The following is a 16568-nucleotide window of genomic DNA, read 5'->3' on the forward strand; positions in this document are numbered from 1 at the left end:
CATATCATATTGCTACATTTTTAATTTGATATATCATCAATCAATATACCAATATAATAAAAGTAAAAGAAGTTTCTCAACGAAAATTCAAGATTAAATTGGAAAATTAAGTAAAGTTGACCATTTATTTCAACCGAAGCAATGTTGAGGTTTTATTTCTAACACTTTTTGTTAAGTTCATGCCCTTTATGACATTTTTTCCAAACCAAAAATATTGAGAACGAATATATTTGAACATCAAATTTATTTCTTTCTATAGCCTAATATATTTTTAAGAAGTTAGGAAATGAAATTGATATATATTAAAAAATTTCCATTAAACAAACCGATTGCAAGGCCAAACGACCCAACATGGCCACAAGCCCATATACAAAAAAAAAAACTAAAATTATAATGTCAAATGAAATTAATATTGTTTGTACTTTGATTCTTTTCCCTAAATATAATGATCTAAGCATAATAAATTTAGATTGAGATTAAATGTCTGATAGATTACATGACTCATTTACAATTGCATAAGTTGAAAGATTCGTGGTCTGAAAAACTTGGCTACAAGATTATTGCCCAAATTAAGGGCTGCATTTCACTCATTGAATAAAACCCAATATTTTTCTCTTTTTTTTTCCTTCTACAAAATTAGAAAATCACCTAAAGTTAACTTAAAACTTATAAAATATTTGTCTAAAACTTATAAATCAAGTGTTATTCAAACATGAATTTTAAAAAGTCTCATATAATCCACTGTTATTGAACTAAAGATTTCAAAATCCAACTTAAAATTCACTGTTATCGAGAGGATTTAAGAGGATTTTCTTAGTTAAAAATACAGAAATCCAATTTGAACAAAAAAAAAATACAGAAATCCAAATCTCATGGTTTTATGAGAGATTTGAAAAGATTTTACAAAAATCATATGAACTTCCCTAAAATCATCAAAATCATTTAAAAACTCAATAAAACTCAAATCTCTTAGAGGGGTGTATTCAAAATGGAATTTTAAGAGATTTGAGTTTTATTGGGTTTTTAAATGATTTTGATGATTTTATGGAAGTTCATATGATTTTGTAAAATCCTTTCAAATCTCACCAAAAACCATGGGATTTGGATTTCTGTATTTTTAACTAAGGAAATCCTCCCAAATCCTCTAAAATCCTTCAAAATCATTAAAAGCCAAATCCACAAATTGTTTTCAATAACAGTGGATTTTAAGGTGGATTTTGAAATCATTAGTTGAATAACAGTGGATTTCATGAGACTTTTTAAAATTCATGTTTGAATAACAGTGGATTTGTAAACTTTTTACAAATCACTTGAAATTTAACTTTGAATACACCCCCCTTAAAATTCTACTTTGAATACTCCCCCCATAAATCTCACATAATCATTAATCATCTTTTATTTTATTATATAAAACCTTTGCAAGTAAAAAATCTTCAAAAAATAACTCAAATCTCTCATTCTCTCAAAATCCAAAAATACATAAAAATCACCAAATCATCTAAAATATCAAGAAAAACTTGACTTAATTAACACATGAAATGTTTTCTACTTAAACATCTTACCAAACTTGTTTAAAGTGCAAAGTATATATACCTCGTTAGTATGTGCACTCATGATAGTAGGTGTGCAAAAACAATACTAAAAATCATTACAAAAAAAGAAAGAAAAAGATATACACTATAAACACCAAAGAAAATGGAGAAATCAGCTCTGATATTCATTGCGATTATACTTTTTTCAACATGTGAGTTTACAGCAAGTTTTAATTTTCAATTATATATTAATCATCATCATTAATTAAACTCATTATATGAATTATATGATTTCTTTTTTTTACAGGTATACCAATTCTAGCAAGATCATATATGCCTTGCAAGAAAAATGCTGATTGCTTTAGACTCAAATGTCCAGCACCATATGGTGGCCCTCAGTGTATTGTCCTTGGTTGTCAATGCCCTCTTAAAAAACCACTTATTTGTCATGATCTCAATGATTGCATGGAATATTGCAAGTCAAGGGGTCAAGAAGTCGATACTTGTGTCAATACTCGTTGTTACTGTCGCATACCTTCCATATAATCACGGATACATCTTTCGAATATCGGATATTTTTATTACTATCCTTTAAATCATATATATCGATCATATCACATTGTTACAATATATAATAATATTAAGTAAGTTGGACATCTGACTTAAAACCTAAGCCTTACTTTGGCTTTCACTTTATTTTCAGTTTATTCTTCATTTGTTTCATGCTTAATTTGATATCTCATTTTGGTAAAAGAATACCTTGAGAAAAAACAGTTGCTAGCGTTTAATATAAAAGAATACCGCATAAACGAAATACCTTGAGAAAAACACTTGCTACCGTTTATGGCAAAGCGATGTGAGGTCTATAATATCTCTTGTTGATTTCGAGAAGATGGTAGATTAGGCGAGACGAGTCGAACCAAGGCGAACACGACTTCAGATTAATTACTCACCTACAATTCAAACCTGACTGGATTCGCTAGTGGAACATCTTCTGTGATTGGAATTGAAATCTACAAAGAGTGAAAAATGAGAGACAACCTCTTAATTATAAATATCATGATTTCAACATTTTTAAGAGAAATTTCCTTTGATGCTACTCTGATATCCCGTCACTGCCACGGTGTCCGCTGACTCATCGTCATTAAGTGGTTAACCAACACCGTTTCGGTATATGTTGATTATGGCTGATTTCATATAGTTTAGGTTGAGAATTTGAATTTGTTTGTGAGTTTAGATTGCTATTTACCGTGTATCGTAGTTTGGGTATAAAAACACCGCCAACTAATAGTTTGAGTTGATTTTCATTATTTTACTGTCTAATGGAAGATGTTATCCACGATCTAGCTAGATTTATACAATAGACCATACATTTTGTCTGTAGATGGACAAGATCCGCCCAACCAATTTTTGTAGACTAAATTCGAACCAATTTGGCGGAGCCGATCTGGTCCATCGTTTTTTTTTGTTTTTTCTGCGAGGACAATTTTGTCATTTGTTACACTGCGACAAATAGGCAAACTAGCATTTTGGAGAATGTTTTGGGTAAAGTGACAAAAACATAATTTTGAGTTATGAAAATGACATAATAAACAATATTCTCGTAAGAGAATTCCCCTTTTAAAAAATATATATATATATATAACTTAGCTTGTTTAAATTGTATTAATATTTACTTTACCATATATAGATTTGTGCTAAATTTGGAATAGTTGAAAATTGGTGTTATTCATAAAATTTGCCTATAAATTAATATCATTATAAAATGGGTATTTTGCATCTCATGAACCCTTATAAAATTATTAAAATATTATAATCTTCTACGTTATTAATTTTGTCAAAAAATGTTTCTTGTATTTACCAATAACTAGATTCGGACCCGCGCTACAGCGCGGGGGAAGATTACCGGGTTTTTAATCTTTTGTACGTTGCGGGATAATTTATTTGTGTTTGCTTTACTTTATTTGATTATTAATTAAATTCTATCATTTTTAGATTGTATTTTTTGTGTTGGTTTCGAATATGTTCAAAATTATTTAAATTGTATGATTTTAGTTGGATTGTTAATTTTAGAACAATATGTGACATATATACATGTATAAATATTATACTATGAATCATTTTTAAAGTTTAGGGATTGACCCGCAGTACATCGCATAATCATAAATACATGATTTTAACTTGGACCTTTCATGCAGTTTTGTAAAATTGCAAATCTCTAGAATAAACAAATAAAGAGCCAATGATTTCTTATTTCTTATCGTGTTAAAATATAAAATCTGTGTTTATGTTACAATTTTCTGGTAGCAGAAACTTATTTATATAGATAATATTTTCTTAAAGTTAGGTTAGCGTTAAAAAAAAGATTAGCTTTATAATCAAGCCAGAAATTCGAAATTATTGCCAAATAAATATATTAAAGATGGTTGAAAATGAATTATCCCGTAATTGGTGTGAAGATCATAGTTAATATAGGAGAAAACTATACATCTAAATATTAATATAAAATATTTAAGGAACATTTTGTTTATAAATATTATGGATAATTTGATAAATATTTTATATTTAATTTATATTTCTGATTTTTAGGTTAATTTGTTAAACCAATATACAGAATCATACATTAATGTATTTTTCCTTAAACAAATTAAGATTAATGTACTTTCCAAAACCATACCGATATTGATGGTTTTTTTTTTTTTTTTTGGTGTACAACCGATATTGATGGTTTAATTTGGTAGATTTCGAAATAATATATATGGAAACTGGTATTTAATATCTTTAAATTTTTAGTAAGATCCAATTGAAAAATTTCGGGTTAATTTTTTTAAAAAACCCGAATCAAGAAACTTTTGTACTTCTCTTTTACTATAGTAGGGATAATCAGATTTAATTTGGTTTAATGTCGCCACTATACCGAACTCTACCCACACAATTTGGTTTCGTCGTCTTCCTTTGAGCTACCACTTTCGCATGACGCACCACCGCATCACCACCACCATCAATGGCGGATCCGCCTTCATCTTCCTCCTCCTCCTCCTCACCACCACCACCCCCACCACTTCATCTTCTCCTCCAATCCCAGGACTAGACACTTTCTTAACAAACCAATTCCGTCTCGACCCAAAAGCATCAAACGACTCATTCGGATCTCTCTCCTCTTCTCTCAAACGCTCCCTCTCTTCATCTTCATCTTCACTCCACTTCTCATCTCTCTCCAAATCACTCCTCTCTCTCTCAATCTCAGTCCCTCTCAACGTCCGTTTCATCGGCGACTCCTTCCCTTCCTCCGCCGCTTCAATTTTCTCCGAATTCATCTCCGCCGCCGTCACTGACGACAATTTCCATGTCATCTCTCCTCTTCCCGATTCATCAACCGATCACAAACTCGCTGTATCTCATTCCCTCCACCTCGACGCTTCCTTATCTTCCCAATCCCTCTCGTCGCGGCTCGATTCGACTTTGAAATCCCTAATTTCAACAACGACCTCGTCGCTCCGATCTAATCTCCTCTCGATCCCGTACAACCAAATCGATGAGATTATAAAGCAAGAGTATGAGAAAGAGAAGCATGGAGATGGAGGAGTTTACATTTACTTGATCTCTTTAGGCTCTCAGGTTAAACCTTATGCTTATAGCTACTCTCATGGTGATTCATCAGCTGGGTTTACTAAATGTTTAGGTAGTGTTTGGACTGGTAAAGAACGTTATCTATGGATTGATCTCTCTGCTGGTCCTGTTGATTATGGTCCTGCGTTATCTGGTGATGGTGTTATACCAAGAGGTGAGTTTCATCCTCTTGCTGCTCTTCATGGTCGTCCTAAATCAGAGAAAGCTTTGCTTGTGGATTTAGCTTCACTGGTGTATAATGCTTATCAGGTATTGATTGTTCCTTCTTTGAGAATCCCTGTGTACTTTGAGGATACGTTGGTAGTTCAGTTTATTCATATATATGGGTCTGAGGTTAAGGATATGGTTGGGTTAGATTTGGAGTCTGTGAAGAGAACGTTTATGGATGAAGCTGAGAGTGGTGGGTTGTTGTTAGGAGAGCAGAAGTTGAGTTTCAAGAGTTATAGTGTGAGTTATAGAGAGTGTCCGATTTGTTCTTTTGCGGTATCTCGTGGGATGAATTCGTATACTTCTAGGTTTCTGTTTGATAACTATACTTTGATTGTGAGTGAGTATTTGGATTCTAAGCATATGCATCGGGCGTTGACTGATTCAGCTGAGGAGTTGAGGAGAGTTGCGGGGATTGTTGAAGACGAAGGAGATGGGTTTGCTAGGGTTTTGCCTGTTTATGTGTTTGATTTAGATATCAATACGCCTTTGTTGCTTGATCGGTATCACCAGTCTGTTGCGTTTAGAGACATGGTTATTGCTGTTAGAACTAGAGGAACTCAAACCGTGAGTGATTATACCTGCAATGGTCATCATGTGTTTGTTCATACAAGAGACTTAGAACGGCCTCTGGTCGGTTCCATACTTCAGAGCATGTGGGGTGTATCTTCTACTCATTTGACTTGGAGTCCGAGACATAACACGACTCTAGTTGATTACACATGGAGCATTGGGCAAACACCGTTTGGACCTTTCTCTGATTTATCGTCTCTATCGTTTGTTCAGAAAGACGCTGCTAAAAGAAACGTGCTTTTGACATCGTTAAACACAACTATCACAAGCGCAATTGACGTGATTGATTCCGCTGTCGCTTATGGAGGAGATGCGAACCTTCGGAAACAGAACCGCCACTCTGAGTTTATGCAAAGGTGGAATCTAATGAAGTACAAACTTGATAAAACGGTTTCTGCTCTATCGCACAACGACTTCGAGATGGCTTTGTTTTACCTGAGATCAGCTTCGCACGACTTGTACTCAGTGCATTCAGTGGTCTACCTCGCGTCACAAAAGGTGGAAGCGAGTCTCAACTGTTTTCAAGATCCACCGTTCCCATGGGGTACTGTTTCGGTGTCGGGATTCGGGTTAATGGCTTTGGGTTACGTTTACTCGAAAAGAGATAGACTCTTGAGGAACAAAAGAAAACAGTTCTGAAGAATTCAGGCAAACGCAGAGTTAATTTATCAGCCATTGCATTGGATTAAAAGACTTAATAGTTTGGTTTTTGAGGTTAATACAACATGTACTACTATTATGAAGCTTGTTTCCCCTTTGGTAATGTTGAACATTAGAGAAAATGTTCCGATCCTTTTTTAGGTTGTCTATTTATATTCTAACAAATGAATCTTAAGGGGTGAAAATAAGAACCAAAATAAAATTAATCAAAATTTATTAATAAAGTAATATAAAATATTATTATGGTACCAAAATCCCGTATTAATTAATAAATATAATTTAGTTAATTTGTTTAAATTCAGAATTAGAACACATAACAATTAACAACAACTCAAGTCTCACTCTGACCAAATTTTATAAGGGTTTAAAATCGGTTTGGGTTTGGATTTTAAATCGGTTTTATAACGGTTTCATCGTTTCGTTTTTTGGTTTAAAAAATTCGGAAACTCAAATTTTAATTACTGTTAATCCAAAAATTACAAAACTTTTTAATCGATTTTCTAATACAAACTTTCAGATTTTTTTTTCAAAATTCGTAAATCCAAAACGAAAAAATTCAATATAACCAAAAAAAAAAAAAACAAATCAAGAATAGACTTTCATTTTTCTTACCAAAATTAATTTACCGTTTTTTCTAATTAACCCCTTGATTTAATTTTCAAATTCGAAAATTTATATATATTTTTAACAAAACGCAGTCCAACACCACCGCCACAGAGTCCTTTATATACTTGTGTTTTTTTTTCCTTCATACATCAAATCATTCTGTAAAAAAAAAAACACACACTCTCTTCTCTCTCTCTCGCTCTCGCTCGTCTCCTCTTCATCGGAGACCATGACGGACGGCCACTCCTTCAATAACATCTCTCTCAGCGGCCGCGGCGGAACGGTACCTTCTTCTCTCTCTCTATCTCAATCTCTCTTACGACGCCGCTTCGTTAAAAGATCTTTCACTTCCGATAAAGCTTCCGCCTTTTTTCCCCTCTTCCTCTCAAAAACCCTAATTTCTTATCTCTGTAGCCTCTTTGCTTCATAAGGAAACCAATTACGTGATTTGTTCTGGAAAAAAAATTCAATTTTGATTTTCTTCTTTACAAAATTGTTTTTGAAATCCCTAGTTTTTATTAAGAATGTGCATTGTTGCTGCGGCTGTTGTATTAGGGTTTGTTTATCTAGAATGCGATGTGCTAATTTAGTTTTTTCAATTTTTGGGGATTTTTGTTTTTGTTTAGAACCCTGGACTTCTTAAGATAAACTCTGGAGGTATTCAATGGAAGAAGCAAGGTGGTGGGAAAGCTGTGGAAGTTGATAAATCTGATGTTGTTGGTGTTAGTTGGATGAAAGTTCCAAAGAATAATAATCAATTGGGAGTCAAAACCAAAGATGGGTTAGACTATAAGTTCATTGGGTTTCGAGATCAGGTTTTGATCTTCTTGCCTCTGTTTCTGAGTTATTCGATTTGTATATGTGGTTATTCTCATGCTTTTGGTTGTTAATAGGATGTTGCAAGTCTGACCAGCTTTTTCCAGAGTAGTTATGGTAAAACACCACAAGAGAAACAGTTGTCTATTAGTGGTCGAAATTGGGGAGAGGTTGATTTGAATGGTTAGTTCTTTGATTTTCTTATGGTTTGTTTTAAGTTAACTTAAGCTTTGGTAGTCTATAGGTTGTTCTAAAGTGTGAACTTTTCTTGCTGTTGTCTTTGTGCAGGGAATACATTAACCTTTTCGGTTGGTTCGAAGCAAGCTTTTGAAGTATCCTTAGCTGATGTTTCGCAGACTCAGCTTCAAGGAAAAAATGATGTCATATTGGAGTTCCATGTTGATGATACCGCTGGTGCTAATGAGGTACTCATTTCTAACTGCAACCTGGTTTCTCTAGAAGCGTAATCTCTTGGCTGATATGTATGTAAGGGTACATATACGGTTGCTTATGTCCTGATTATATCTTATGTGCATTTGCAGAAAGACTCGTTGATGGAGATAGGTTTTCATATTCCTAACTCCAACACCCAGTTTGTTGGTGATGAAAACCGTCCGCCTGCTCAAGTAAGTTGCCGAACCTTTTCAATTACACAGCATTCTTGTCACATATTTTCATGTGGTTGAGAAGAGCTTTTTTCTCAGGTTTTTAATGACGAAATCAAGTTAATGGCTGATGTTGTTGCTGGAGCTGAGGAGGCAGTTGTCACATTCGAGAGTATTGCAATCCTCACACCCAGGTAAAGATTATGAGTTGATCACTTTTCTTGAGTTTTAAAGTATTAGTTGATCACGTTATTACTTGTTGCTCTATTGTATGGCTGTATCTTCTCATGACTTTATGATTCGTTTTTCTGATACAGGGGTCGGTACAGTGTGGAACTTCACCTTTCTTTCTTACGTCTGCTAGGACAAGCTAATGACTTTAAAATCCAATACAGTAGTGTTGTCCGATTGTTCTTGCTTCCTAAGGTAATTCTTTTTAAGCAATCTCAGGTCACTTATGTGATTAGTCATCAAATTAGAGGGATTGTCATATTCTGATCACCGAATCTTATACTAATGAATCGTATTATCTGTTTAATGAACAGTCAAATCAACCACACACCTTTGTTGTTATCTCTCTAGACCCACCAATCCGGAAAGGTCAGACAATGTACCCCCACATTGTGATGCAGGTAAACATTACTTAGATTTGCCTTCCATTTCAATTTACTTCTTCCATCTCTTTTACAGAGCAATTTTTACAAATTTTTCTGTCACCTTTTCTAGTTTGAGACTGACACCGTCGTCGAAAGTGAACTGTCAATTAGTGATGATCTTATGAATACAAAGTTCAAGGACAAGCTGGAGCGATCATATAAGGTTTTTTTTCTTGTCTGCACTTATGTTATTATTTCTTATTTTAAATTCCTACATACTCTGATAGCTAAGGAATCACCTATGAATTTTCAGGGTCTCATTCATGAAGTATTCACCACCGTGTTGCGTTGGTTGTCTGGTGCAAAGATCACTAAACCAGGGAAGTTCCGCAGTGCCCAAGATGGGTTTGCAGTGAAATCATCTCTGAAGGCAGAAGATGGTGTTCTTTATCCACTTGAGAAGGGCTTTTTCTTTTTACCTAAACCTCCAACGCTTATACTTCATGATGAGGTATTTTGTGGTTATTAAGAATTGGAAATTTTTGGTAGGCTCTAAGATAGAGTTTGGTTGTTTAACTGTTTGTTTCTTATTTTAGATTGACTATGTAGAGTTTGAAAGGCATGCTGCTGGTGGTGCTAACATGCATTACTTCGATCTTCTCATAAAACTGAAAACTGATCATGAACATCTGTTCCGAAACATTCAAAGGAATGAGTATCACAATCTCTATTCCTTCATAAGGTTAGCACAGATTATTTCAGTATCACCGTCTGAAGTTACTGAGAGTGCATTTAATTTTTTTATGGTGGTTAAACGTTATCTTTTCTTGCTGCAGCTCCAAAGGTTTGAAGATTATGAACCTTGGAGGTGCGGGAAGTGCAGACGGTGTTGCTGCTGTTCTTGGGGATAATGATGATGATGATGCTGTTGACCCTCATCTTGAGCGTATCAGGAACCAAGCTGCTGATGAGAGTGATGAGGAGGCAAGTACTTTAAGTCCGACAGAATTACTTGATGTTTTATAACCATGTTTTTGACAATCGATGCTTTTAACTTATGAAGGACGAAGACTTTGTTATGGGTGAGGATGATGACGGTGGTTCACCAACTGATGATTCTGGCGAGGACGACTCTGATGCTAGTGAAGGCGGTGGAGGAGAGAAAGAGGTAAACTATTGTCACATACTTCATTTGAACTCTCTTCGGATCAGATTCTGTTTCACATATCTTACTGTCATTGACTTATTTCAGAAATCTATCAAGAAGGAACCCAAGAGAGAAGCTCCATCATCTTCTAAAGGATTGCCTCCTAAGAAGAAAGTGTTAGCCACAGAAGAAGGCAGTAGTAAGAAGAAGAAGCAAAAAAAGAAGAAAGATCCCAACGCACCAAAAAGAGCAATGTCTGGTTTCATGTTCTTCTCTCAAATGGAAAGAGACGTGAGTGCTTCTCATCTTTAGCTCTATGATCTACACTAAGTTGCAGAATGGAGTATCCTCAGTCTTCTTGCATACACGAGAGCTACAATTTACAGATTCTATTAAATTGACCCCCAAACGTAGCATTGCTGATTATATCATTTTCAATTTGTGAATTGAACAGAACATAAAGAAGGAACACCCAGGAATAGCATTTGGAGAGGTAGGGAAGGTTCTTGGAGATAAGTGGCGTCAAATGTCAGGTAAAAACCTCAAAACTTCGTCAAAGAAAATACACTTCTTGGTTATATCTTAGCATGTGAATGTGATCAAATCCATATGTATGTTTGATGTAACTATAGCCGAGGAAAAAGAGCCGTATGAAGCCAAAGCGCAAGTCGACAAGCAGCGATACAAGGATGAGATAAGTGATTACAAGAACCCTCCACCGATGAACGTGGACTCAGGAAACGAGTCTGACAGTCACTAAACTTGGATACCCCAAGATTCTCTAGTAGTTAGTATCTTAGATTTTATGCGGCATCTCCTCAAATGTAGCGAATTACGACAAGGATACTTCGGGGTACTTATCATTAGCTGCTTTGAGTTAACTAGAATACTTCTGATTACAATGATCGTTTGTTCCTTCGCACACAAGACCTTTATCTAGGGTGATTGGATCTTGACGAATCAAATATCCGCTAATGACAAAATCAAGAAGATCGCAAACTAGGAAGCAACAAAGTTTACATGAAAACACAACGAGGTTCTGTATGTTGAAACTTATGGATAAGAATCATCTAAAATCTTATGGACAATGGGACGGGCTCTACACATAGCTTGCAAGGGCTTAGCTCTACGCATTGTAGTTCCCTTTTCACTTTCTCTCATGTCTACATATTCTTTTCCAACTCTCTCCCATTCAAAACATTGGATCAACGATCCAAGAGCCAAGGTCACGAGCCGTTGAGCTAGCCCTGATCCAGGACAAGATCGTCGTCCGATCCCAAACGCCATCAACTTTTTCTCCTCCCCTTGTTTCTCAAACCTCTCCGGCTTAAACTTTTCCGGCTCTTCCCACAACTTAGGATCTCGATGAATGGCCCATGCATTCACCAATATGATTGTACCACGAGGGACATCATAGCCCGCAAGCGCGCAATCTTCTGATGCTAAGTGGGGAAGAAGCATTGGAGCCACCGGGTATAGTCGTAAAGTCTCTGACACAATGTTCTGAAGATAAGGAAGTTTCACAATGTCTTGTTCCTCTATTAACCTGTCCAAACCGATTTGTTCGTCGATTTCGGCTTTTGCCTTTTGTAAAACTTCTGGATGGTTCAACAAATTCGATATCGCCCATTCTAACGTTCCAGCTGATGTATCAGTCCCGGCAAGTATCATAACCTAATCCAAAATTAAAATCAGTTCAACAAAACCTTAAACAAATGTTACTATCTTGACCTGTCTTTTACTTACAAGTATAATTCCTTTGATGATCACATCAGTATAATACGCAGGCTGAGTTTCTTGTAAAGAAAGCAAATGATCGATCATCGTGTTACCCTTTACTTTCTCCACACGTTTCTCATCCACAAGACTTTGCAAAAAATCATCAACCCGACCCGCTAACTTCTTAACCCGTTTCTCATAGTTTGTTAACCAACGAAGTACCGGAAAATAGTCAGCTGCGTTCCCTGCTCCGCCACTAACCACCACCTCCGCGATCAACTGTCTCACGTGCTTCGCCTCGTCGTCGTTCTCTGTTCCGTCGCCGTAGTATCTCTTTCCGGCCACCATCCTAATGATGTTGTTGATAGTTAAACTCATAAACAATGGTCTCATCTCCACTTTCACAAACTCCTGAAAATTACAATTATTATACCAAATGGTTAAATTTAAAAAGTTCTTAATAACAAAAACATTTGTTACAAAATATTTTATGAAATAATACTATACTATCTAGACTATAGTTTTACTTTATTAAACCTTTAAAACATGTTGAGAATTAAATTTTTTTATACTACAGTATCTAACAATGAGACTGTGATTAAATATGTTATATTTGGCAGATACGTTTCCAAAAATGGAGTAAGAATCGAGACTAAGTATTAATAAATCGTACGTACTTGTTTAGAGTTTTTGGATAGAGATAATATGAGCCGTCGGATCTCATCTTTACGGATAGATATGAAGCTATTAAGCCTAAGAGACGAGAAGATCTCAATGGTACCAATACGTCTTAGATTCCTCCAGCTATCACCATAAGCCGCACCAACCATAGTGGTTGAGTTGTATCCGATATGTTTCTGGACGATAAACTCAGGCCTGTTAGCTAAAACAACGTCGTTCTTGGTGAAACATTCCTCGGCTACGGCATGAGAAGACACAACGTAAACTAGACGTGTCCCGAGGCGTAGAGAGAAGATCTTGGCGTTGTTTAAAGATTCAGACAGAGATAAGAACCTACGGTGAAGTGGTAGCTTTAAGAGGTGGAGATGTCCGATGATAGGGTACGGTCGTGTTGGACTCGGCGGTAGGTTTAGTTTACGTCCGAACAAGAACTTGAGAGAGAGGAAGAAGAAGAAGAAGATAGAGATGATTAGGTATATAGTTTCCATTATCTTGAGTTGTTGTTATAATGTAATATGGAACATGTGAGTTATAAAAGCTTTGGTTATATAGTGTGACACTTGGTTCGTGTAACACGTACATAGGATAATAATAATTATGGTTTTGAACGAAGAAGATAAACGTTTAAGTGATGTCGTCACTGCATACTCTTAACATGAAACTGTGAATAAAGCTTTCATGAGATAACATAAACATGTGGACACGTGCGTGCAGTTGAAGCCATCGGTGATGTAGCTTAACGTAAGTGCGTATGTCATTGAGATCTATCATGTTTGGTTTCTATCAAGGTCCTACATGGACCCATGAAGCTAATGGTGTTCTAATGTTAGAGATGTGATGGTGTTGGTTTCTATGTGTGGATTTGTCTTTATATGAATTGTGAGATTTCTGTATATATACACCGTTTCCAATTAGTGATAAAAAGAGTCAAAAAACATAATTAACTGTAAATAATAATATAGGGAAAATTCCTTTAAAATTTCCCTCGAAGTTTAATATCCAATGTTATTTGATTGGAAATAAAATACATGATTTATTAAATTTTTGTCTATTAATACATTAAGTATATAAAAATTTTCGAATCGAATAAACCGTTTAATCGGATTGACGGAATCACTAAACCGATGTTGACGAAATCACTAATCCCTAGACACACAGATAATTTGCGGTTATCCAAAGACTGCATTGTCTTTTGCTATTACCCCAAATCGAATTGGGATCGATTAACCCTAAGTTTAGTGTAATTCCATTAACCCCGATTTAGTGATTCCGTCAGTCCGATTATCGTTTGTTAAGCGGTTTTTCCGCTTCAAATTTTTTTATATACTTGATGTATTAATAAACCATGCATTTTGTTTGCAATCAAATAACATTGGGTATTAAACTTCCAAATTAAAATTAGATGGAGAATTTTTATGGAATTTTCCCAATAATAATATCAAAATAGTTACAAAGGTTTCAAAAGTAATTTTATAAAATGGATACAGTACATAAAATTCATAATATCAGCTTTTTATTACTCTTTTGATACATTGGAGCTTCAATTACTGATCCAAAACAATAAAACTTTTATCGATAATAAATAACGGTTAAAAAATATGAAAAGACTTAGAAAAGATAAAACTGAGAAATATCACTTTTACTACAACTATTTATTCTTTGTTTCAAAATTTAAGATGTTTTAAGTTTTCTTTTTTTGTCAACGAGTTTAACTAAAAGACTCAAATGAGTCAAGAACGAGGAAAATTGTATATATATAAAGGCATGTCTGATTTAGTTATATCATCGATCCTGTACAAAACTATAGAAAAACCTAAATTTGTAGTGATCAAATAGATTTATTTTGTAAAAAGGCACTAAAATATGTAAAAATAAGTCCTAAATAGCCAAATAAAAATTGCAAAAAAGAAAGTTCTGGGTGCAAATGCTTAGTTGCGGATCTGAACACACTTAAGAAAGTTCTTATTTTTCAAACGTTCAATCAATCATGCAAAAGACTAAATAATAGAAATAGTTTTATATATCAAATTAATCTATAAATTACATAGAAACTCGAAAGATATCATGTAGAAACTAGAGAGAAGGATTTGGGGGAAAACTCTATATTATTGTGTGTTCTTGATCTCTAGAGAATTGATACAATATATATAGGCTAACTTATGTTTAACCTAATTAGAATAGGAAATAGATAAACATGATTAAGTAAATATTTTAAATTTCTTAATCCTTATCACACTTCTAGAATATTTTTCGACTTGGGCTTCACGGGTTCAATTCAATAACGGACTTTGACGGTACATAATGCTTGGTCCGCATGATACACATCTTGCTTCCCAAGATATCTCCAATACTCCCCCGCATACACGACAACATGGTACACACAACACAAACTTTGCAATCATAAAACGTAACACGTATGTCATGGACAACTTGTCAAGGGTAGAAAAATCATGTCAACAACTCTTTAGGATAAAAACTTCAATCTTCAAAAGAGGGGTGGAACTTCAGCTCGTCTTTGGTCTTGGTAAAAGGGAATAACAACATCCCATGGGTTCAATTTCTGCAACTCCACAAATAATTGTCCTAATCTCTGATAGTCCATAAATCGGAGTAATAATAATAACCGAAAACATGAGCGTTCCAATAAACTCCTCTAGTGATTAAACGATAACCAAACTCCCTCGTAATGGTAAAACTATTACCATACTTTCCCACAATAAGAAAAGTAACAATCTAAACAAAAACATGTGAAAAATTCTTAACTAAAAAATAGTTCCAGAACAATAAACCTAGAAATCTCGGGAAAAACTTTAAAGAGAACTTCCCGACTAGTTATTGTACCCTAACACCATTAGTGCACAAAAAATAATCCGATGTACAATAGAAAAATTGAAACGTGACTATTAAAAATCAAACCCCATTAACTTTAGAAAAACCAAATCACATGATCACACCCAAACTTTACTTTTGCTTCACGTCATCTTCATTGTCTGGTTCGTCTTCATCCCCATCATCTTCTCCAATGAGAATCACCATGATCTCTTTTGGATTTGAGGCCACAAAAGAAATTTCTAGTGCGGATGCTTTAGTTTTGATCCACTAGGATCGACTGCTCTGATACCATATAAAATTAGGGTTTGTTATAGGTTTCCAACTCAAAAATAATTGGCAATAAGTGGATTAACCCTAACACTTTATATATTACTTAAGTCCCATCACATCTTCCAATGTGGGATCTTTCTCCACATATCCTATAATGTAAAACAATTTTTTTCTAAAGTATATTATGTTATGAAATGGAAAGAGTACTGTTTTGTAATTGGTGATAATTAATAAACGGTAAGAGGTAACCTCTAAACGCCACAATCTATTTTTATTTGATATTTTTTCCTAAAAAAGAATACCATTAGTTTATAATTCAGAAATACTCTTCAATAGCATCAAAATAGGTTTTAAGGACCATTATAGCACACATTGCACAAATTTCCAAAAATAAAAACAATAATTAACACAATTATAATATTTTAAGAGATTTTAGCAAAACTAACCTACAAAAAAACTATATTTCACTCACTAACTACTCTAATCACTAAAAGGTGATATACTAAGTATAAACTATAATATATACTATTAACCTTATCATCACCACCCTATACTTATTTAACACCACCACTCCCCACCTCTTTACCACCACCACCACCTCCTCCAGCAGCGCCATCATCTCCGGCCACCGCCAGCCACCATCACCACCACCACCGGCTGCCGACCACCAGCCACCACCACCACCAGTCGCCGG

At 34.8% G+C, this 16568-nt stretch overlaps 3 protein-coding genes and 1 non-coding gene across 4 annotated transcripts; 2 read left to right on the forward strand and 2 right to left on the reverse strand.

Annotated features, from left to right (window-relative positions):
• Positions 1-1701: 1701 nt before the first annotated feature.
• LOC111830774 lies at positions 1702-1792 on the reverse strand. Its single transcript, XR_002834116.1, has one exon. It is a non-coding gene; the product is annotated as a small nucleolar RNA R20 (small nucleolar RNA).
• A 2671-nt stretch (positions 1793-4463) lies between these two features.
• LOC17885074 lies at positions 4464-6753 on the forward strand. Its single transcript, XM_006290614.2, has one exon. The coding sequence runs from the start codon at positions 4506-4508 to the stop codon at positions 6579-6581; it is 2076 nt and encodes a 691-aa protein (XP_006290676.1). The 5' UTR covers positions 4464-4505; the 3' UTR covers positions 6582-6753.
• Positions 6754-7363: 610 nt separating this feature from the next.
• On the forward strand, positions 7364-11277 carry LOC17884729 (FACT complex subunit SSRP1). The gene is made up of 16 exons (XM_006290661.2): positions 7364-7491; positions 7835-8023; positions 8102-8207; positions 8313-8449; positions 8567-8650; positions 8729-8823; positions 8947-9055; positions 9175-9261; positions 9356-9448; positions 9539-9736; positions 9822-9967; positions 10062-10209; positions 10289-10393; positions 10478-10663; positions 10827-10905; positions 11005-11277. The coding sequence occupies exons 1-16, from the start codon at positions 7438-7440 to the stop codon at positions 11130-11132; spliced, it is 1944 nt and encodes a 647-aa protein (XP_006290723.1). The 5' UTR covers positions 7364-7437; the 3' UTR covers positions 11133-11277.
• Positions 11278-11347: 70 nt separating this feature from the next.
• On the reverse strand, positions 11348-13269 carry LOC17885959 (cytochrome P450 81D11). Its single transcript, XM_006290339.2, has 3 exons — positions 12769-13269; positions 12119-12502; positions 11348-12046 (listed from the first exon to the last, which is right to left on the reverse strand). The coding sequence occupies exons 1-3, from the start codon at positions 13258-13260 to the stop codon at positions 11426-11428; spliced, it is 1497 nt and encodes a 498-aa protein (XP_006290401.1). The 5' UTR covers positions 13261-13269; the 3' UTR covers positions 11348-11425.
• Between the last annotated feature and the right edge of the window lie 3299 nt (positions 13270-16568).

Source organism: Capsella rubella, unplaced genomic scaffold (assembly GCF_000375325.1).
Source record: "Capsella rubella cultivar Monte Gargano unplaced genomic scaffold, Caprub1_0 scaffold_5, whole genome shotgun sequence".
NCBI classification, from domain to species: domain Eukaryota; kingdom Viridiplantae; phylum Streptophyta; class Magnoliopsida; order Brassicales; family Brassicaceae; genus Capsella; species Capsella rubella.